This window comes from Heterodontus francisci, chromosome 9 (genome assembly GCF_036365525.1).
Source record: "Heterodontus francisci isolate sHetFra1 chromosome 9, sHetFra1.hap1, whole genome shotgun sequence".
In the NCBI taxonomy this organism is placed as follows: Eukaryota; Metazoa; Chordata; class Chondrichthyes; order Heterodontiformes; family Heterodontidae; genus Heterodontus; species Heterodontus francisci.
Window position 1 is genome coordinate 6,690,064 of NC_090379.1, and position 24,418 is coordinate 6,714,481.

Genomic DNA, 24,418 nt, shown 5'->3' on the forward strand with positions numbered 1-24,418 from the left:
GTTCTACATGGCATTACAAAAACTCACAAACACCTCAGCATTTTGCTAAGTCATTGTTTACTGGATTCATCTTGTTGGGCTCTTGTCAGAAATTGAGGTAAATTGAGGTTGTTGTGCACCAGACCAACCTGAAGTTTTGTTGCTTCTGTTTTTATAGAATTCCTGTTTTATTGCAATCTGCAAGGTTTCCCTGAGCACGTACAATTAAGCTGGTTTGCCTGTACTGTCCCTGTGTAAATTTTACAGCTGACCGGTGTGACATACTAACATCCCTTAGTATGAGAATGTTTAATGAGCTTACCAAGAAACCCTGGGCTTGGAAAGCTTTGAAGAATCAAGCAGGTTCCTAAAAATTCAGCTGTTGGCTGAAAAAGTAGTGAGTGAGTATATTTATCTAACGCCACAATAAAAACAGATTACCTGGTCACGATCACATTGTTTGTGGAAGCTTGCTGTGTGCAAATGGCTAATTTTCTTTGTTCCTGAAATATAAGTTTGCTGGCCAGGCCAGCATTTATTGTCCATCCCTAATTGCCATTGAGAAGGTGGAATTGCTGCAGTCCATCTGCTGTAGATACACCCACAGTGCTGTTAGGAAGGACGGTCCAGGTTTTTGACCCAGCGACAATGAAGGAACGGTGATATAGTTCAGGATGGGGTGTGACTTGGAGGGGAACTTGCAGGTGGTGGTGTTCCCATACATCTGCTGCCCTCGTCCTTCTAGGTAGAAGAGGTCGTGGATTTGGAAGTTGCTGTCGAGGGAGCCTCGATGCGTTGCTGCAGTGCATCTTACAGATGTTTCCTATATTGCAACAGTGACTTCAAAATAATGTTTTTGTCTGTAAAGCACTTTGGTACGTTCTTTTGAAAGGTAATTTAGAAATGCAAATCTTTTCTTCTAGTACGACAGTATGACACAGAGGTTACACTTCCTCTCTGTCTCTCATTCCTGCCAATTTTAATATCCGTGTTTTTGTTTTTCAGCTTGTGGACCACTCCAGAAATTAAAGACAAAAAGTCAAAGAGCAAAGTTCAAACTATCCTGGAACCTATAAACCAAAATCAAGGGTTTCGGAAGTGAGTGAGAGACTTACACATATAATAATAACATAAGGAACAGGGTCTGGAGTAGGCCATTTGGCCCCTTGAGCCTGCTCTGCCATTCAATAAGATCATAGCTGATCTGACTGTGGCCTCAGCTCCACTTTCTTGCCTGCCCCCCATAACCCTTAACTCTCTTGTAGATCAAAAATCTGTGTAACTCAGCCTTGAATATATTCAATGAACCATAGAAAAATTATGACACAGAAGGAGGCCATTCAGCCCATCGTGTCTGTGCTGGCTGAAAAAAACTAGCCACCCAATCTAATCCCACCTTCCAATACTTGGTCCATAACCTTGCAGTTTACAGCACTTCAGGTGTGTGTCCAGGTACCTTTTCAAAGAATTGAGGGCTTCTGCCTCCACCAATATTCCTGGCAGTAAATTCCAGACACCCACCACCCTCTGGGTGAAAAAGTTTTTCCTTATGTCCCCTCTAATCCTTCTACCAACCATCTGAAATCTGTGCCCCCTGTTAATTGACCTCTCTGCTATGGGAAACAGGTTCTTCCTGTCTACTCTTTCTAAGCCCCTCATAACTTTGTATACCTCTATTAAGTCATCCCTCAGCCTCCTCTGTTCTCAGGAAAACAACCTGTTACGACCAGGTGAGAAAGGTGTCTCGGGGTCTTTTACTGTCTTCACCTGGTTTTATTGTAACAGGGTTTTAATTCTAAACACACTGTTTTTAGCTCCCCCTTTGTGAATCCTTGTTCACACTTTCCAATTATAAGGCAAAGAAATGAGCACAAACAGGCTTTCTTAGGTTTAAAGAAGGAAAGTGAAATTTATTAAACCTTAAACTCTAAAACGGTTAATGCCTACGGATATATAACGTGTCCTCACTAGCATGCACATGTGATACACACATGCAAATAGGGACAGAAAAGAGCAGAAGAAAAATAAAATGGAGGGGTTTGAGGCAATCTCCAAAGGGGGTTCTTGTTTCTGTGTTCCCAGCTCGCGTAGAGTCCTTGATTGTAGACAGCTCTTACTTTTCGTTGGGGCCCAGTATTCTTCTTAAACCTTGTTCACTGCAGGAGACTTTATTCTCTTGGGGTTCATGTGTCTTCAATGGTTTCCGAAGCTGGTGAGAGTGAGATGAGAGCAGACAGGAGAGAGGTGTTCTCAGTCCAGGAGAAAAGTACTTTGATTTCAAATCTGTGGCAAGTTCAAATAACCAACAGCCAGTTAGTCATGTGACTAAAACTGGTCTGACCACTTCTTCTGTGTATTGGGGAAGCAAAGACTGGGTCCCTTTGTTCCAACACTCTCTGTTACTATGCAAATGTCTTTCCAGACAGGGGCTTGCAATTTTAAGTTTTAATGTTCATGTGGCGAAATAATATGTGCCTCAGTCTTGGCAGATGGGGTTTTTTTGCCTGACACAACCCTAACCTATCCAATCCTTCCTCATACCTGCAACTTTCAAGCCCTGGCAACATTCTTGTAAATCTCTGTACTCTCTCCAGAGCAATTACGTCCTTCCTGTAATGTGGTGACCAGAACTGTAAACAATACTCCAGCTGTGGCCTTACCAGCGTTTTATGCAGTTCCTGCATTACATCCCTGCTTTTGTATTCTGTACCTCAGCCAATAAAGGAAAGCATTCCATATGCCTTCTTCCCAACTCTATTTACCTGTCCTGCCACCTTCAGGGACCTGTGGACATGCACTCCAAGATCTCTCACTTCTTCTACCCCTCTCAATATCCTCCCATTTATTGTGTATTCCCTCGCTTTATTTGCCCTCCCCAAATACATTACCTCACACATTTCCAGATTCCATTTGCCACTTTTACCCACTCAACCAAACCATTAATATCATTCTGGAATCTACAGCTATCCTCTTCACTATCAACTACACGGCCAATTTTTGTGTCATCGTCAAATTTCCAAATCATGCCTCCCACATGTAAGTCTAAATCATTAATATGTACCACAAGCAGCAAAGGACCCAACACTGAGCCCTGTGGAAAGCCACTCGAAACAGCTTTCCATTCACAAAAACATCCATCGACTACTACCCTTTGTTTCCTGTCACTGAACCAATTTTGGATCCAACCTGCCACATTCTCCTGTATTCTATGGGCTTTTATTTTACTGACCAGTCTGCCATGTGGGAACTTGTCAAATGCCTCACTAAAATCCATGTAGACCACATCCACTGCACTACCCTCATCAATCCTTCTTGTTACTTCCTCAAAAAAATCAGTCAAGTTAGTAAGACAGGACCTTCCCTTAACAAATTCATGCTGACTATCCCTGATTAATCCATGCCTTTCTAAGTGGAAGTTTATCCTGTCCCTCAGAAGTTATTCTAATAATTTACCCATCACCGAGGTCAGACTGACCGGCCTATAATTATTTGGCCTATCCCTCGTACCCTTTTTAAACAATGGTACAATGTTCGCAGACCTGCAATCGTCTGGTACCTCGCCTGTATCTAGTGAGGATTTGAAAATGATCCTCAGAGCATCTGCTATTTCCTCCATGGCTTCCTTCAACAACCTGGAATACAATTCATCTGGCCATGGCGATTTATCCACTTTCAAGGATGTCAGACCCTCTAGTACTTCCTCTCTCATTATGCTTATCATATCTAATATTTCACACTCCTCTAACTACAATGTCTGCATCAACCCTCTTCTTTGTGAAGACAGAGACAAAAAACCCATTAAGAACCCTGCCCACATCTTCTGCATCCAAGCATAAGTTCCCTTGTACATCTCTGATAGGCCCCACCCTTTCCTTAGTTATTCTCTTGCTGTTAATGCACTGTTAAAACATCTTTGGGTTTTCCTTGATTTTACCTGCCAATAATTTTTCATGACCTCTCTTTGCTTTCTAAAGTATTTAGTTTTTTATGACCATCATAAGCTTTGTTTTTCTGCTTTATCTTACCCTGTAAGCTTCTAGATAACTAGGGAGCTCTAGATTTGGCAGTACCACCATTTATCTTTGTGGGGACATGCCTACACTATGCCTGTAGTATCTCACTTTTGAATGCCTCCCACTGGTTTGCCACTGGTTTTCCTTCAAGTAGCTGTATCCAGTCCACTTTCGCTAGGTCACTTCTCAGTTTCGTAAAATTTGCCTTCCCCCAATTTAGAACTTTTACTCCTGTTGTATCTTTGTCCTTTTCCATGATTATGCTAAAACTAACTGTATTATGGTCACTATCTCCAAAATGGTCACCCACTGTTACTTCATCCACTTGCCGAGCTTCATCACCGAAGACTAAATCTAGAATTGCTCCCCCTCTCGTTGGGCTTGTTATGTGCTGGCTAAAAAAGTTCTCACGAATGCCGCCCAAAAATGTTGTGCCCTCTGCGCCTTTCACACTGTTTGTATCCCAGTTGATATTGGAGTAGTTGAAATCCCCAACGATTATTGCCCTATAGTTTTTACCTCCACTGCTTGCTGGGTATGAATTCTCCAAAACTGTACGCAGTACTTTTTGTGGTCTCACTGAGTACACTATTTTTGTACTCCATTTCCCTTGCAATATAGGCCAACATACTGTTTGCCTTCCGAATGATTTGCTGTACCTGCATGCTAACTTTTTTTGATTCATGTACGAGGAGACCCAGATCCCTCTGTATCACTGCATTCTGCAGTCTCTCTCCACCTAAGTAATATTTTATTTTTCTATTCTTCCTGTCAAAGTGGACAACCTCACATTTTCCCACATTATACTCCATCAGGCAAATTTTTGCCCAGTCACTGAACCTATCTCTATTCCTTTGCAGACACTTTGTGTCCTCTTCACAACTTGCTTTCCCACCTCTCTTTATATTGTCAGCAAATTTGGCTACAATACACTTGGCCCCTTCATCCAAGTCATTAATATAGATGATAAATATTTGAGGCCGCAGCACTGATCCCTCTGGCACCCCACTAGTTACAGTTTGCTATCCTGAAAATTACTCATTTATCCCGACTCTGTTCCTGTTAGCCAATCCTTTATCCTTGCTAATATATCACCCTCAACACCATGAGCTTTATCATCTGTCGTAACCTTTTATGTGGCACCATATTGTATTCCTTTTGGAAATCCAAATAGACTATATCTACAGGTTCCCCTTTATCCACCCTGCTTGTTACATTCTCAAAGAACTCTAATAAATTTTTAAACACGATTTCCCTTTCATAAAACCATGTTGACTCTGCCTGATTGTATTATGATTTTCTAAATGTCCTGCTGCTACCTTCTTGATGATGGATTTTAGCAATTTCCCATTGACAGATGTTAGGCTAACTGGCCTAAAATTTCCTGTTTTCTGTCTCCCTCCTTTATTGAATAGAGGTGTTACATTTGCAGCTTTACAATCGAATGGGACCTTTCCAGAATCTAGGAAATTTTGAAAGATTACATCAATGCATTCACTATCTCTGCAGCCACTTCTTTTAAGACCCGAGGATGCAGGCCATCAGGTCCAGGGGACTTGTCAGCCTTTAGTCCCAGTAGTTTTCCTGGTACTTTTTCTTGAGTGAAATCGATTGTTTTAAGTTCCTCCCTTTTGCCTCTTGATTTTCTACCATTCTTGGGATGCTTTTTGTGTCTTCTACCATGAAGACAGATACGAAATCTTCTTCAAAGTGTCTGCCTTGTTTCCATTATTAATTCTCCAGTCTAATCCCCGAAGGGACCATTTACTTTAGCTACTCTCTTCCTTTTTATATACTTGTAGAAGCTCTAACTGCCTGTTTTAATATTTCTTGCTAGTTTCCTGTCGTACTCTAATTTCTCCCTTTTTACTTTTTTGAATTTTTTTTGTGTTAGGAGATCTCTCCTCATCTCAGCTTGAAATGAATGACCCCTTATCCTGAGACACTACCCCCTAGTTCTAGGTTCTCCATCCAGCGGAAACAGCCTCTCTGCAGCTACCCTGTCAAGCCCTCTGAAAATGTTATACATTTCAATGAGATTACCTCTCATTCTTCTAAACTCCAGAGAATATAGGTCCATTCTACTCACCTCTTCTCATAGGACAGCCCTGTCATCCCAGTAAGTAACCTGATGAATATTTACTGTACCAGGCAAGTATATGCTTCCTTAGGTATGGAGACCAAAATGGTACATAGTACACCAGGCATGCTCTCACCCATGCTCTATACAATTGCAGCAAGACTTCCTTACTCTTATACTCCAACCTCCTTGCAATAAAGGCTAACATACCATTTTCCTTCCTAATTGCTTGATGTACCTGCATGTTAACTTGCTGTGATTCTTGTCCAAGGACACCCAGATCTCAATGCCAACATTTACTCATCTCTCCACCTTATAAAGAATATTCTGCTTTCTCATTCTTTGTACATTTCTTTGCATTATTTTTTTGCTGCCTTCTTGCCCACTCGCTTAACCTCTCTATATCCCTTTGCATCCTCCTTATATCCCCCTCATGGATTACTTTCCCACCTAGCTTTGTATTGTCAGCAAACATAGATGCATTGCAATCAGTCCCTTCATCTAAACATTGGAAATAGCTGAGGCCCAAATACTGATCCTGTAGCAGCTCACTAGTTACAATCTGTCAAGCTAAGAATGCAGGGAATGGTAGCATAGTGGTTATGTTGCTAGGCTAGTAACGCAGAGGCTCAAACTAATGATCAGTCTACGTGAGTTCAAATCCCACCATAGCAGATGGGGAGTTTAAATTCTGTTGATAAATCTGGAATTAAAAGAACCTAGTTTTAGTAATGGTGACCATGAAACCACTGGATTGTTGTAAAAACCCATCTGGTTCACTAATGTCCTTTAGGGAAGGAAATCTGCTGTCCTTACATGGTCTGGCCTATATTTAACTCCAGACCCACAGCTGAACTGCCTTCTGGAATAGCCTAGAAAGCCTCTCAGTTAAGGGGAATTAGGATGGGCAGTAACTGTAGACTTTTCCACGTCTTGCGAATGAATTTTTAAAAACTAACCTGTTGATTCCTACTCTCTGGTTTCTGTCTATTTGCCGAGCCAACTCTCAATCCATTCTAATATATTTCCCCCAATCCCGTGAGCCCTAATTTTGTGCAATAACCTCTTGTGTGGAACCTATTCAAATGCCTTCTGAAATTCAAATTGGATTACATCCACTGATTCCCTCTTGTCCACAACCTCATAAAACGCTAATAGATTTGTCAAACATGGTTTCCCTTTCACAAATCCGTGCTAACTCTGCCTAATCATATTGTGATTTTCTAAGTATCCCGTTACCATGTCCTCAATAATAGATTCTAGAATTTTCCCTACTACTGATGTCAAGTTAGCTGTTTTCTCTCCTGCTCCTGTTCTAAACTGTGAGATTATATTTGCCACCTTCCAATCCACAGGGTACCTTTCTAGAATCTAAAGAATTTTGGAAGATCAAACCAATGCATCTACTATCTCTATAAATACCTCTTTTAAAACTCTAGCATTTGGGCCATCAGGTCCAGGGGCATTGTTATTTTTTAGCCAATGCTAGACTGATGCAATGCAGTACTGAGGCAGTACTGCACTGTCAGAGGTGCCATCTTTTAGATGAGTGTTTTTATCTATGTTGTTTGGGAGTGAAAGGTAAAATAACAACTCAATAATATCTTGTTTTTGAAAACAGGTCAAAGGGTGACATTTCCAGGCACAGTATGGCAATGTTGAGGACAGCAATAAGCAGCGGGAAAATTCTGGGAAATGTACTTGAACCCCAGAAATCAGAAGGTCGACTGAGTCAATATGTTACACTTGAGGACGTCAAAAGTGAGCAAGCGGTGTGAAATATTATGCTTTTCTTTGTTTCCCTGCAGAGTCAGAGGTCATGGGTATAAGGCCCAAAGATCTAAGCTGATGCTCCAGTGCAGTACTGAGGGAGTGTTGTACCATTTCAGTGTTTCAAGTGAGACATTAAACAGAGGCCCTGTCCGCGCTCTCAGGCGGAGGTAAAAGATCACGCAACCACTATTAGAGGAACAGCAGGGGAGTTCTCCCTGGTGTCCTGGCCAATATTTATCCCTCAACCAATATCATTTAAACAGGTTATCTGGTAATGATCACATTGCTGTTTGTGGGATCGTGCTGTGCACAAATTATAGACTCATAGAAAGTTACGGCACAGAAAGAGACCTCTTGGCCCATCGTATCTGTACCGGGAATTAGCTGCTGCATTTCCTACATTACAAGAGTGGCTACACTTCAAAAGTACATCATTGGCTGTAAAGCGATTTGGGATGTTTGGAGGTAGTGAAAGGTTCTATATAAATGTGAATCTTTCTTTCTGTGCTACCCGGCCATTCTGCAATGGTGAACCAAGACAGAGAGTGCTAAAAAGCCATGGGGAGTATCACTTATTCATCATGATTTGGTTTGCGATGGATGCAGACATGCACTTTCCACTGGGAGTGACTGGTGTTTCCCCTCCACTCCTCCCTGCACAGCCAAGATGCTGAGGCTAATTATGGATTCCTAATGACTTCATCAGCTGACTTGAGCGAGATGAACAGTGAATGGGGAACAAACTGGACCCTCCTGATCTGAATGGTTTTCTTGTTTTTAAAAAAATATATTCTTCATTCATAAAATTTGTATAAGTACATTGCATAGCAGTTCAAATTTGACATTATGTAAAGTGCAATACAATTTCCTTCAATACAGTAAGTGGCACTCTGAGGTACCTCACTACACTTACAGTTACAGGATATATTTACAATATACATTTCATGTCAAACATTCTCTGGTGTTTAAAGCCCGAGGGGTTTTACACAGGTTCCAGCCCCTCAGTATACTATGGCGAGAGGGCCTTAGACTGTGGTCTGCCTGATCTAAATGGTGTGGCACCGCACTGGAGGATGTCTTTAGTACTCAGTAACCAGGCCGAGCTCTTCCCGATTCTCCCCCCATGAGTTGAGTTCCCAGTTTTGGTAAAGGTTGGCAGAGGGAGGTACTGAGTGGGGCCTCAATTCGGTAGTCATTACGGAGACATGATTGCAGGTTGGTCACGACTGGGAGTTAAATATCCAGGGGTACCAGACTATTCGGAAGGACAGACAGGAAGGTAAGGGAGGTGGTGTAGCTCTGATACTCAAGGACGACATCAGGGCGGTGCTGAGAGATGATATAGGTTCTATGGAGAATGAGGTTGAATCCATTTGGGTGGAAATTAGAAACTCTAAGAAGAAAAAGTCATTGATAGGCGTAGTCTGTAGGCCACCAAATAATAACATCACATTGGGGCAGGCAATAAACAAAGAAATAACTAATGCCTGTAAAAATGGTACGGCAATTATCATGGGGGATTTTAATCTACATGTAGATTGGTTGAACCAGCTCAGTCAGGGTAGCCTTGAGGAGGAGTTCGTTGAGTGTATCCGTGATAGTTTTCTTGAACAGTATGTAATGGAACTGACGAGGGAGCAAGCTATCCTAGATCTAGTACTGTGTAATGAGACAGGAATAATTAATAACCTCATGGTTAGGGATCCTCTTGGAAGGAATGATCACAGTATGGTTGAATTTAGAATACAGATGGAGAGTGTGAAGATAAAATCCAATACCAGGGTCCTGTGCTTGAACAAGGGGGACTACAATAGAATGAGGGAGGACTTGGCTAAAGTGGACTGGAAACAAAGATTTTACGGTGGGACAGTTGACGAGCAGTGGAGGACTTTCAAAACAATTTTTCAAAGTGCTCAGCAAAAGTATATTGCAGTGAAAAGGAAGGACTGGAAGAAAAGGGGTAATCTGCCATGGGTGTCTAAGGAAATAAGGGAGGCTATCAAATTGAAAAAGAAGGCATACAAAGTGGCCAAAAGCAGCATGAAACTAGAAGATTGGGAAAACTTTAAAGGTCAACAGAAAGCTACAAAAAGAGCTATAAAGAAAAGTAAGATAGAACATGAGAAAAAACTAGCACAGAATATAAAGACAGATAGCAAAAGTTTCTATAAATATATAAAACGAAAAAGAGTGGCTAAAGTAAACGTTGGTCCTTTAGAGGATGAGAAGGGGAATTTAGTTATGGGATATGATGAAATGGCCGAGGCTTTGAACAGGTATTTTGTATCGGTCTTCTCAGTGGAGGACACTAATAACATGCCAGTAATTGACAAAGAGGCGAACATAGGTGAGGACCTGGGAACAATCATTATTACGGAAGAGGTAGTGTTGGGCAAGCTAATGGAGCTAAGGATTGATAAGTCTCCTGGCCCTGATGGAATGCATCCCAGGGTACTAAAAGAAATGGCGGGAGAAATAGCAGGTGCACTGACGGTAATTTTCCAAAATTCGCTGGACTCTGGGGTAGTCCCAGTTGATTGGAAAACAGCAGATGTGACGCCACTGTTTAAAAAGGGAGGTAGACAAAAGATGGGGAATTATAGACAGATTAGCTTAACCTCTGTAGTGGGGAAGATGCTTGAGTCTATTACCAAGGAAGAAATAGCAGGGCATCTCGATAGAAATTGTCCCGTTGGGCAGACGCAGCATGGGTTCATGAAGGGCAGGTCATGCTTGACAAATCTTTTGGAATTCTATGATGACATTACGAGCAAGGTGGACAATGGGGACCCAGTGGATGTGGTGTACCTAGATTTCCAAAAGGCCTTCGACAAGGTGCCGCACAAGAGGCTGCTGCATAAGATAAGGATGCATGGCGTCAGGGGTAAAGTATTAACATGGATAGAGGATTGGTTGACGAACAGGAAGCAGAGAGTGGGATAAATGAGTGCTATTCTGGTTGGCAATCAGTCACTAGTGGTGTGCCTCAGGGATCGGTGTTGGGACCGCAATTATTTACAATTTATATAGATGATTTGGAGTTGGGGACCACGTGTAGGGTGTCAAAGTTTGCAGATGACACTAAGATGAGTGGCAGAGCAAAGTGTGCAGATGACTGTGAAACTTTGCAGAGGAGCATGGATACATTGAGTGAGTGGGCAAAGGTCTGGCAGATGGAATACAATGTTAATAAATGTGAAGTCATTCATTTCGGTAGGAGTAACAAGAAAAAGGATTATTACTTGAATGGTAAAAAGTTGCAGCATGCTGCTATGCAGAGGGACCTAGGTGTCCTTGTGCATGAATCGCAGAAGGTTGGTCTGCAGGTACAGCAAGTAATTAGGAAGGCAAATGGAATTTTGTCCTTCATTGCTAAAGGGATTGAGTTTAAAAGCAGAGAGGTTATGTTGCAGCTGTATAAGGTACTGGTGAGGCCGCACCTGGAGTACTGTGTGCAGTTTTGGTCTCCTTACTTGAGAAAGGATATACTGGCACTGGAGAGGGTGCAGAGGAGGTTCACTAGGTTGATTCCGGAGTTGAGGGGGTTGGCTTATGAGGAGAGACTGAGTCGATTGGGATTATATTCATTGGAGTTCAGAAGAATGAGGGGGGATCTTATAGAAACATATAAAATCATGAAGGGAATAGATCAGATACAAGTAGAGATGATGTTTCCACTGGCAGGTGAAGCTAGGACAAGAGGGCATAGCCTCAAGATTAGAGGGAGCAGATTTAGGACTGAAATAAGAAGGAACTTCTTCACCCAGAGGATTGTTAATCTATGGAATTCCTTGCCCAGTGAAGTAGTTGACGCTTCTTCAGTAAACGTCTTTAAAGCTAAGGTAGATATCTTTTTGAACAATAAAGGAATTAAGGGATACGGTGGGAGCGCGGGTAAGTGGATCTGAGTCCACGAAAAGATCAGCCATGATCTTATTGAATGGCGGAGCAGGCTCGAGGGGCCGGACGGCCTACTCCTGCTCCTAGTTCTTATGATCTTATGATCGACACTTCTCACAGAGCAGAGTTCACAGCCAATACTTGGGGAAGAAAGACCTTTGTCCAGTGTGCTCTACAACCAATGAAGTACTTTCAAAACATAGCTGTAATGTGGGAAAGGCGGCAGCCGATTTGCACAGAACAACTCCCTTAAACAACAATATGATAATTATTACAACTGAGGTGGGAAGAGTGCACTGTTTATTCTCGTTCCATTTCTCCATAGGTCACATCATATATTTTAATTTTTTCCCACTTACCAATATGGTCAATCATAGACTCTATTTTTTTTCTATTTTTATCCCAGAATAAAACACACCAACCAGGTTTCTTTAATAAACAACAAAATTATCAGTTTATTATAAAACAAATCTTAACCAGTAATGAAATAAAGCATAAACACACAGATTGAAATATTAAAGTTCCCTTTTTATGTTAGCCCCTCACACACACACACACACACACACACACACACACACACACACACACACACACTGGTTAACCAGAAAAATAAAGGGATTTGCATTTTAGAGCTCTATTACAAAAAAACAGACAAAAAAGACATTGTTTAGTTTAGTTCAGTTTAGAGATACAGCACTGAAACAGGCCCTTCGGCCCACCGAGTCTGTGCCGACCATCAACCACCCATTGATACTAATCCTGCACTAATTCCATATTCCTATCACATCCCCACCTGTCCCTATATTTCCCTACCACCTACCTATACTCGGGGCAATTGTTAATGGCCAATTTACCTATCAACCTGCAAGTCTTTTGGCATGTGGGAGGAAACCGGAGCACCCTGAGGAAACCCACGCAGTCACAGGGAGAACTTGCAAACTCCACACAGCCAGTACCCAGAATTGAACCCGGGTCGCTGGAGCTGTGAGGCTGCGGTGCTAACCACTGCATACATTGGTTAAATACTTGCTAATTCTTGAAGAAGAAAGAGGAAATATGGAAATATGTCCTTTGTTTTGGTTTGGCGTCCCAAATACCTATAGACAACTGTCGCCGGCAACTTCCTAGAACTGTTCTTTTCAGGCGACATTGAAGATCAGTTTGGGTAGGCTTCCAGGAAATACAGCAACAGAGTTTTCAGACACAGGCCTTACAGGAGAAATGCGGCAACAGTTTAGTCTGCTTCTTACAGTTGCTTCTCAGCTTCTCGAGAAATGGAAAACTGGCAGTTTTTGTTTCAAGGAGCTGGAACAGACTGAGTTGGGGTGGTTTGTTCTTCTTGGCAAGGTGACTGTTTAACTACTTTTCAAACCACTGTTCATCCCCAACTGCCTTTTGTAATAATTCAAAGTGAAACCAAAAACATTCTACAAGTCAAGCCTCCTGACCTCAATAAATCTTGACCTGCCACTTCTTTGTAAACATCTCCCCAAGTGAAAAACAATCCCTGCTGGGTAATTATTTGAAGACAGGTGCCTTACAGTAACTGTTTACAGTCCAGACCTTTCAGTGACCCTTGTAAAAATGGACTCATTTTTGATCTTCAGTATCACTTGGCCCACTCTCAGTTAACCTGTTATCTGCTATAATCTGTTGCTCGTAAAGGTCCGACATATCTGCATGTGAAGTACATGGTGCATCATCAGTATCCATCATTTGTTCAGATTCTGTCAATGTATAATCAGTGCCAATAAGCTGCGAGGATTGTACTCTAATGGTTTGGTTGCCATGTTGCAAAATTACCATTTTGTGCTCAGTGCCTATAACTTTTCCTGGGCTTCTTCATTTTTTTCTGCCCTTCTCTTTTGTAATACACACTGTCCCCGGTATTAAAATTCTTTTCTGATGCCTGATCTGATACCTCAAAGCTGTCCTGATTTTTTCTAAAATCTCCGCCTTAATATATGCTCTTCGCCCTGCATGCATGGCATTCAAATGTTCTTCAAAATTTGAACTAATTGTAGTCCCCTCTAAAGCCGGGGGATGATCTCACATTACCGAAGGTATGTTTATATTCCTGCCATAAGCTAATTGATATCAGCTGCAGCCTCCCATTATTTGAAGTGTGTTTTTGCATGTACTGCCCACGCCAGAGCAGTCATCAGTTTACAATTTGGCTGGTCGCCTAAAATTTTTCGGAGCATTTCGTCAATCAAAGCATGATTTCGCTCCCAAATCCCATTACTAAAAGGACTTTTTGCTGCCTTGTGCATTGCTAGAGTATTCATATTTTCACACAGAGTCCTAAACTCATCACTAGCAAATTCTCCTCCATTGCCAGTGCACCCAGACCCGTTCCTATCCACCTTTCCGTTATCTTGTCCACTATTACATTTTTGTATTTGCTGTAAATTACTGTTGACAGACTGAATCTAGTCACTATGTCTATAAAGTGCAGAAGAAAAATGTTTTTGTCTTTATCCCATACCTTCAAGTCCATCGCTATGGTTTTCTTTGATGTGGCACCTTATCAAATGCCTTCTGGAAATCTAAGTACAGTACATTTACCGGTTTCCCATTATCCACAGCACATGTTACTTCTTCAAATAACTCTAATAAATTGGTTAAATATGATTTCCCTTTCACAAAACCATGTTGACTCTGCCTGATTACCTTGAATTCTTCTAAGTGCCCTGCTATAACATCTTTAATAATAACTTCTAACATTTTACCTATGACAGATGTTAAGCTAACTGGCCTGTAGTTTCCTGCTTTCTGTCTCCTTCCCTTTTTGAATAAAGGAGTTACATTTGCTATTTTCCAATCTAACAGAACCTTCCCAGAATCTAGGGAATTTTGGAAAATTAAAACCAACACATTAACTATCTCAGTAGACCTAGCAGCATCTGTGAAAAGAGAAGTTAACGTTTCGGGTCAGTGACCCTTCTTCGGAACTGACAAATATTAGAAAAGTCACAGGTTATAAGCAAGTGAGGTGGGGGTGGGGCAAGAGATAACAAAGGAGGTCTAGATTGGACCAGGCCACATAGCTGACCAAAAGGTCACGGAGCAAAGGCAAACAATATGTTAATGGTGTGTTGAAAGACAAAGCATTAGTACAGAAGTACAGGTACTTCTTTCAATGTAGTATACTGTATTCGCTGCTCACAGTGTGGTCTCCTCTACGTTGGGGAGACCAAGCGCAGACTGGGTGACTGCTTTGCGGAACATCTCCGCTCAGTCCGCAAGCAGGACCCTGAGCTTCCGGTTGCTTGCCATTTCAACACTCCCCCTGCTCTCATGCTCACATCTATGTCCTGGGATTGCTGCAGTGTTCCAGTGAACATCAACGCAAGCTCGAGGAACAGCATCTCATCTACCGATTAGGCACACTACAGCCTGCCGGACTGAACATTGAGTTCAATAATTTCAGAGCATGACAACCCCCCCATTTTACTTTCATTTTTAGTTATTTTTTCTTCCTTTTTTTTACATTCTTTTTTACATGTTTTATAATCTTTTTTTTGCATTTATTTCATTTCATCTTAGTTTGTTCAGTTTGCTTTCCCACTGTTTTTTTTCAGGTTTGCACTTGCTGCTGTTCAATATTCAGTGTATTAACACCTAATCTGTACTAATGCTTTGTCTTTCAACACACCATTAACATATTGTTTGCCTTTGCTCTGTGACCTTTTGGTCAGCTATGTGGCCTGGTCCAATCTAGACCTCCTTTGTTATCTCTTGCCCCACCCCCACCTCACTTGCTTATAACCTGTGACTTTTCTAATATTTTTCAGTTCCGAAGAAGGGTCACTGACCCGAAACGTTAACTCTGCTTCTCTTTCCACAGATGCTGCCAGACCTGCTGAGTGGTTCCAGCATTTCTTGTTTTTATTTCAGATTTCCAGCATCCGCAGTATTTTGCTTTTATTTTGCATTAACTATCTCACTGGCCACTTCTTTTAACACCCTCGGATGAAGTCTATCAGGACCCGGGGACTTGTCAGCCGGCAGCTCCAACAATTTGTTCAAAACCACTTCCCCGGTGATTGTAATTTTCTTGAGTTCTTCCCTCCCTTCCATTTCCTGACTTACAGCTAATACTGGGATGTTAGTTGTATCCTCAATAGTGAAGACCGATGCAAAATATCTGTTCAATTCATCTGCCATCTCCTTATTATCCATTATTAATTCCCCAGACTCACTTTCTATAGGACCAATGCTCATTTTGTTAACTTTTCTTTTTTAAGTATCTATAAAAACTCTTACTATCTGTTTTTATATTTCTAGCTAGCTTTCTCTCGTACTCAATTTTTTCCCCTCCAGATCAATCCTTTAGTCATTCTTTGCTGTTTTTTATATTCTGTCCAATCTTCTGACCTGCCACGCATCAATTATATGCTTTTTCTTTAATTTTGAGATAATCTTTAATTTTTTTAGTTAATCACCATGATGGGTCCTCCCCTTGGAATTTTTCTTTTCCATCGGATGGTATCTATTCTGCGTATTCTGAAATATCCCCTTAAATGTCTGCCATTGCATCTCTATTGACCTACCCACTCACCTAATTTGCCAGTTCACTGCTTTCATACCCTCATAATTGTCCTTATTTAAGTTTAAAATACTATTCTTAGACCCATTCTTCTCTCCCTCAAATTGAATATAACATTCAATCATATTATGATCGCTGCTACCTAGGGACACCTTCACTATGAGGTCATCAAATAATCCTATCTCGTTACACAATACCAGTTCTGGTATAGCTCTCTGGTTAGCTCCAGAACGTCCTGTTCTAAGAAAATATCCTGAAAACATCCTATGAACTCCTCATCTAGGCTACCTTTGCCCATCTGATTTTTCCAGTCTAATGGTAGATTAAAATCCCCCATGATTATTACCGTACCTTTCTGGCAAACTCCCATTATTTCTTCCTTTATACTCTGTCCTACCATGTGGTTACTGTTAGGGGGCCTGTACACCACTCCCGCAAGTGACTTTTTAGGGGGCCTGTACACCACTCCCTCAAGTGACTTTTTGTCTTTATCATTTCTCATCTCTACCCAAACCAGTTCTACATCCTGGTTCCTGAACGTAGAACATCTCTCTAATGTGCTAATACTATCATTAATTAACAGTGCCACCCTTCCACCTTTTCCTTTTTTTTATTTGTTTCATGGGATGTGAGCATCGCTGGCTAGGCCAGCATTTATTGCCCATCCCTAATTGCCCATGAGAAGGTGGTGGTGAGCTGCCTTCTTGAACCGCTGCAGTCCATGTGGAGTAGGTACACCTACAATGCTGTTGGGAAGGAAGTTCTAGGATTTTGACCCAGTGACAGTGAAGGAACGGCGATATAGTTCCAAGTCAGGATGGTGTGTGACTTGCAGGGGAACTTGCAGGTGGTGGTGTTCCAATACATCTGCTGCCCTTGTTCTTCTAGTTGGTAGAGGTTGTGGGTTTGGAAGGTGCTGTCTGAGTAGCCTTGGTGAGTTGCTGCAGTGCTTCTTGTAGATGGTACACACTGCTGCCATTGTGCTTCGGTGGTGGATGGAGTGAATGTTTGTGGATGGGGTGCCAATCAAGCATGGTTCAGGTGTAGACCGTCTCAATGGTGTAGCCTCCGCTTTCCCCAGTACTGATGCCAGTGCCCCACGAGCTGGAACCCTCTTCTTCCACACTAGTCTTTGAGCCACGCATTAATTTCTTTAATCTTATTTACCCTATGCCAATTTGCACGTGGCTCAGGTAATAATCCAGAGATTATTACCTTTAAGGTTCTGCTTCTTAATTTGCTGCCATATGTTCGTATATATGTAACTGAGCCACAGCTGACGCACAATGATACATGTTAGTAATGTGTAACACTGTAAATAAATGCTTATAAAAGTGTGCAAAGATTGGCTCCGGGTCTATCCTTCACCAGCTGACTTTCTGGAATATAACACTGGGGTAGAGAGTTCCAAAGATTCACATCTCACTGAGTGAAGAAATTTCTTCTCATTTAAATGGCCAGCCCCTTATCCTGAGACTGTGACATCATGTTCCAGACACTCCAATCAGCCTCTCAGCATCTACCCTGTCAAGCCCTCAAGGAATTGTATACATGTCAATGAAGTCACCTCTCAGTTTTTTAAACATTAGGGCGGCACAGTGGCACAGTGGTTAACACCGTAGCCTCACAGCTCCAGCGACCCAGGTTCAATTCTGGGTACTGCCTGTGTGGAGTTTGCAAGTTCTCCCTGTGTCTGCGTGGGTTTTCGCCGGGTGCTCCGGTTTCCTCCCACAGCCAAAGACTTGCAGGTTGATAGTTAAATTGGCCATTATAAATTGCCCTTAGTATAGGTACGGGAATATAGGGACAGGTGGGGATGTGGTAGGGATATGGGATTAATGTAGGATTAGTATAAATGGGTGGTTGATGGTCGGCACAGACTCGGTGGGCTGAAGGGCCTGTTTCAGTGCTGTATCTCAAAAATATAAACTCGAGGGAATATAGGCCCATTCTACTAATCGCTCCTCATTGGGCAACCCTCTCATCCCAGGAATTAATCCAGTGAACCTTCATTTTACTGTCTGTAAGGCAAGTATATCCTTCCTTAGGTAGAGAGACCAAAATCGTGCACAGTACTCTAAGTGTGGAGTCACTGACCTATTCTTCTCAATCTCTCCTTGTAGAACAGCCCTATCATTCCAGAAATCAATCTGTGGTTGAGCTGGAACCAGAATGGAGCCAGTGAAAAAACGCTTACAATGACCCAGTACTGGGTGAAACAGGAGGCTGAATTCTATCGAAGGCAATTGGGAGAAGGGTTATTGTGTGAATTGCACTCAGGATATTGATTATTGTGATGCAACATGTTGCTGTTCTTCCTCTAACAGATGCTGCTTTCCTTTTACTGAAACAAAATCATTCACTGAGCATTTCACCACTTTTTCAGCAAATGTTGGGGTAAGAGTCTGTCTCTCTACTGGCTTATTGCTGTGTTGCTGATGTTCTGTCCCTATCACTCAGAGCAGGAAACTTTCCACATTGTTCTGGTCAACATTCATCCTTCAACCAACAACACGAAGACAGATTATCACAGTGCTGTTTGGGGGATCTTGCTATGCATAAATTGGCTGTCAGGTTTCCGAACTACAATAGTGACCACACGTCAAAAAAGTACTGCATTGACTGTAAAATGCTTTGGGACATCCTAAGGGGGTAAAAGGTGATATAGAACTGCAAGTCTTTCTTTCTCTCTGTTTATCTCTGTCTTTCGGAGTGTGCACGCCCCTCTCTCCCTCCTCCTCTCTCTCTCTCTCTCTTTCTGTCTTTCTATGCATGTCTATCAGTCATTTACTGTGTATCTCTCTGGGTTATTTTCTTCCTGTCCCTGTCAGTAACTTTGGCAGTAATTTGATTCTAACTGACGGATCAGTTTCCTGTCAAGCTCGGTTGGAGTTGGTGGTTTTACACTCGGCCCAAAACTTCACTGGAAAGTAAAACCAGGAGGGGCTCCAACCCTGCCGCACCAGTGTCCTGAAAGGTGAGTGAAGTTAAAAGAACCACCCCCTCTGTCTCCCTCACACCCTGCCTTTTCTTCAAGTCTCTCTCTCTCTCTGTTTCTATCTCTCTTCATTTTTTTTGTTAGCATTTTAATAGGTCATCATTTATTGCCCATCCCTAATTGTCCCACAGAAGGTGGTGGTGAGCTGCCTTCTTGAACCGCTGCAGTATTTAGGGTGTAGTGTTGTTTGGAAGGGACTTCCAGGATTTTGACCCAGCGACAGTGAAGGAACGGTGATATAGTTCCAAGTCAGGATGGTGTGTGACTTGGAGGGGAAATTGCAGGTGGTGGTGTTCCCATGCATTTGCTGCCCTTGTCCTTCTAGGTGGTCGAGGTCGCGGGTTTGGAAGGTGCTGTCGAAGGAGCCTAGGCGAGTTACTGCAGTGCATCTTGTAGATGGTACACACTGCTGCCACTGTGCGTCAGTTGTGGAGGGAGTGAATGTTTGTAGGTGGGGTGCCAATCAAGCAGGCTGCATTGTCCTGGATGGTGTCGAGTTTCTTGAATCTTGTTGGAGCTGCACTCATCCAGGCAAGTGGAAAGTATTCCATCACACTCCTGACTTGTGCCTTGTAGATGGTGGACAGGCTTTGGGGAGACAGGAGATGAGTTACTCACTGCGGAATTCCCAGCCTCTGATCTGCTCTTGTAGCCACAGCATTTATATGGCTGCTCCAGTTAAGTTTCTGGCCAATAGTAACCCACAGGATGTTGATAGTGGGGGATTCAGTGATGGTAATGTCATTGAACGTCAAGTGGAGATGGTTAGATTCTCTCCTGTTGGAGATGGTCATTGCCTGGCACTTGTATGGCATGAATATTACTTGCCATTTATCAGCCCAAGCCTAAATATTGTCCAGGTCTTGCAGTATGTGGGCATGGATTGCTTCCGTATCTGAGGAGTTGCGAATGGTGCTGAACATTGTGCAATCATCCGCGAACATCCCCACTTCTGATCTTATAATTGAAGGACGGTCATTGATGAAGCAGCTGAAGATGGTTGGGCCTAGGACACTACCCTGAGGAACTCCTGCAGTGATGATTGACCTCCAACATCCACAACCATCTTCCTTTGTGCTAGATATGATATTAAATCATGGGGACAAGACAGGGGGAGTGAGACTAATTAGACACCTCTAGTTAGATTGTGGTACCCAGTACTACAGGAAATGATTGAGGCAAATAGCTTAGATGCTTTAAAAATGAAACTAGATGAGTAGATGAGAGAAAAGAGAATAGAAAGATATGCTGAAAGACTGAGATGAGAGAGATGGAAGGAGAGGAGAGTCATGTGGAGTATAAACAGCAGCACAGACTAGTTGGGCTGAATGGCCATTTTCTGTGACTTATATTTCATGTTTTTCTTTCAAAGAGCCAGCAGACATTATGGACTGAATGGCCTGTTCTTGTGTTGTGTGATTTTATGATTGTATAAGCACCGATCTGTAGTGCACTATTGCAACCAAAGGGCACCAAGCTGTGTGGCCACAGCACTTGGACAGAGGTTCCTGTTTTTGTGATGTTGATTGAGGGATAAATATTGGCCAGGACACTGGGGAGAACTCGCCTGATCTTCTTCAAGTAGTGCTGTGGGATCTTTTACACCCACCTGAGAAAGCAGGTATGGCCATGATTTAACATTTCTTTTGAAATGGCACCTCTGACAATGCAGCATCCCCTCAGTACTGCACCAGAGAGGCAGCGTGGATTATGGGCTCGACCCCGGAGTGGGATTGAGCCTGGAATTTTCTGCCTCAGAGGTCAGGATGCTACTCACTGAGTCACTTCGGCACTGTTGAAAGGGCTCTCTTTCAGATGAAATGTTAAACCGTGCTTTCTCAATGGGTGTAAAAGATCCCACAACACCATTAAAGAAGAATTGGAGACTCAGTAGAACTCCTTCCACTATTTGGAAAGGAGCGGAGAAAACAAGGAGAGTAAAATGGAAAGTGGATGAAATAAAGTGAAACTTTTCAAGAGCATTCTGATGAAATGATAATCCATCGTCCTTTTCCAGTTTCAGATGGAACTACTGTGTATTTTCCAATATTTTAGTCATAGAGTCATCGAGTTATACAGCACAGAAACAGGCCATTCGGCCCATCGTGTCCGTGCCGGCCATCATGCGCCTATCTATTCTAATTCCATTTTCCAGCACTTGGCCCGTAGCCTTGTATGCTGTGGCGTTTCAAGTGCTCGTCTAAATACTTCTTAAATGTGAGGGTTCCTGCCTCTACCACCTCCTCAGGCAGTGTGTTCCAGATTCCAACCACCCTCTGGGTGAAATTTTTTTTTCCTCAAATCCCCTCTAAACCTCATGCCCCTTAACTTAAATCTATGCCCCCTGGTTATTGACCCCTCCGCTAAGGGAAAAAGTTTCTTCCTATCTAACATATCAATGCCCCTCATAATTTTGTATACCTCAATCAGGTCCCCCCTCAGCCGTCTCTGCTCTAAGGAGAACAACCCGAGCCTTTTCAGTCTCTCTTCATAGCAGAAATGCTCCAGCCCAGGCAACATCCTGGTGAATCTCCTCTGCACCCTCTCCAGTGCAGTCACATCTTTCCTATAGTGTGGTGCCCAGAACTGTACACAGTACTCCAGCTGTGGCCTAACTAGCATTTTATACAACTCCATCATAACCTTCCTGCTCTTATATTCTATGCCTCGGCTAATAAAGGCAAGTGTCCCATATGCCTTCCTAACCACCTTATCTACCTGTGCTGCTGCCTTCAGTGATCTATGGACAAGTACTCCAAGGTCCCTCTGACCCTCTGTACTTCCTAGGGTCCTACCATCCATTGTATATTCCCTTGCCTTGTTAGTCCTCCCAAAATGCATCACCTCACACTTCTCAGGATTAAATTTCATTTGCCACTGCTCCTCCCACCTTACCAGCCCATCTATATTGTCCTGTAATCTAAGGTTTTCCTCCTCACTATTTACGACACCACCAATTTTCGTGTCATCTGCACACTTACTGGTCACGTCTAAATCATTAATGTACACTACAAACAGCAAGGGTCCCAGCACCGATCCCTGTGGTACACCACCGGACACAGGCTTCCACTTGCAAAAACAACCCTCGACCGTTACCCTCTGCCTCCTGCCACGAAGCCAGTTTTGGATCCAATTTGCCAAATTGCCCTGGATCCCATGGGCTCTTACCTTCTTAACCAATCTCCTCCCATGCGGGACCTTATCAAAAGCCTTACTGAAGTCCATGTAGACTACATCAACTGCCTTACCCTCATCTACACATCTAGTCACCTCGAAAAATTCAATCAAGTTAGTTTGACACAATCGCCCCCTGACAAAGCCATGCTGACTATCCCTGATTAATTCCTGCCTCTCCAAGTGGAGATTAATCCTATCCCTCAGAACTTTTTCCAATAGTTTCCCTATCACTGATGTTAGACTCACCGGCCTGTAATTACCTGGTTTATCCCTCCTACCCTTCTTGAATAATGGTACCACATACGCTGTCCTCCAGTCCTCTGGTACCTCTCCTGTGGCCAGAGAGGATTTGAAAATTTGTGTCAGATCCCCTGCTATCTCCTCCCTTGCCTCACTTAACAGCCTGGAATACATCTCATCTGGGTCTGGGGATTTATCCACTTTTAAGCCTGCTAAAACAGCTAATACCTCCTCCCTTTCAATGCTAATATGTCCAAGTATATCACAATCCCCCTCCCTGATCTCTACACCTACATCGTCCTTCTTCATAGTGAACACAGATGAAAAGTAATCATTTAGAACCTCACATATGTCCTCCGGCTCCACACACAGATTGCCACTTTGGTCCCTTATGGGCCCTACTCTTTCCCTGGTTATCCTTTTTCCCTTAATATACTTATAAAACGCCTTAGGATTTTCTTTTATCTCACCCGCCAGTGTTTTTTCATGTCCCCTCTTCGCTCTCCTAATTACTTTTTTAAATACCCCCCTACACTTACTATACTCCTCTAGGGCCTCCGCTGTTTTCAGTGTTTTGAATCTGCCATAAGCCTCCTTTTTTTTCCTTATCTAATCCTCTTTATTCCTTGACATCCAGGGTTCCCTGGACTTATTGGTCCTACCCTTCACCTTTATGGGAACATGTTGGCCCTGAACTCTCACTATTTCCTTTTTGAATGACTCCCACTGGTCTGATGTCGACTCTCCTACAAGTAGCTGCTCCCAGTCCACTTTGGCCAGATCCTAATTTATCATATTGAAATCGGCCTTCCCCCAATTCAGTACCTTTATTTCTGGTCCCTCTTTGTCCTTTTCCATAACTACCTTAAATCTTCGCGTTATGGTCACTATCCCCAAAATGCTCTCCCACTGACATTTCTACTACTTGTCAGGCTTCATTCCCTAGGATTAGGTCTAGTAATGCCTTCTCTTGTAGGACTTTCTAAGTATTGGCTCAAAAAGCTCTCCTGTGTGCACTTTAAGAATTCTAACCCCTTTAAGCCTTTTGCACTAAGACTACCCCAGTTGATATTGGGTAAGTTGAAATCCCCTACTATTATTACCCTATTACTTTTACACCTCTCTGAGATTTCCCTACATATCTGCTCCTCTATCTCTCCCTGGCTGTTTGGAGGCCTGTAATACACTCCCAGCCAAATGATTGCCCCTTTTTGTTTTTAAGTTCCACACATATGGCCTCATTTGAGGAACCTTCTCAGATATTATCCCTCCTTTCTGCAGTAATTGACTCCTTGATCAACAGTGCAATACCACCTCCTCTTTTACACCCTCCCCTGTCATGCCTGAAGACTCTGTACCCTGGAATATTGAGCTGCCCGTCCTGCCCTTCCCTCAACCATGTCTCTGTGATCGCAATAATATCATCTTCCCATGTGTTAATCAACGCCCTCCATTCATCTCTCTTACTAGTAAGACAGTTCCATTTCCGGTTTTCACTGGTTATAATATCATGATGTGTAAAATGCTGCCTCTTTCTTTCACTTTTCCAGGACTCGTCAGTTGAATGAATTCCTCAGAACTTTACTCAATTACTTTGCCGCATTTCTTTATAAGTATGATTTGGCCTCCAAGCCAAGTAATATTGTGACGTAAGTATGGTAGTCTCTCACTAAAGCTATTGGCAATCATCTCACCAAGGACAATAA

The 24,418-nt window shown here is 42.6% G+C and overlaps 1 protein-coding gene across 2 annotated transcripts in view; it reads left to right on the forward strand.

The window, feature by feature from the left end:
* Positions 1–24,418, forward strand: part of LOC137373421 (protein phosphatase 1 regulatory subunit 36) — an 87,946-nt gene that overhangs the window by 18,129 nt on the left and 45,399 nt on the right. For both annotated transcript variants that reach the window (XM_068038238.1, XM_068038241.1), the window contains exons 3-6: positions 985–1,077; positions 7,694–7,833; positions 18,625–18,694; positions 24,263–24,361. In XM_068038238.1, coding sequence (XP_067894339.1) covers positions 985–1,077; positions 7,694–7,833; positions 18,625–18,694; positions 24,263–24,361 — 402 coding nt within the window. The remainder of the gene's footprint in view (positions 1–984; positions 1,078–7,693; positions 7,834–18,624; positions 18,695–24,262; positions 24,362–24,418) is intronic.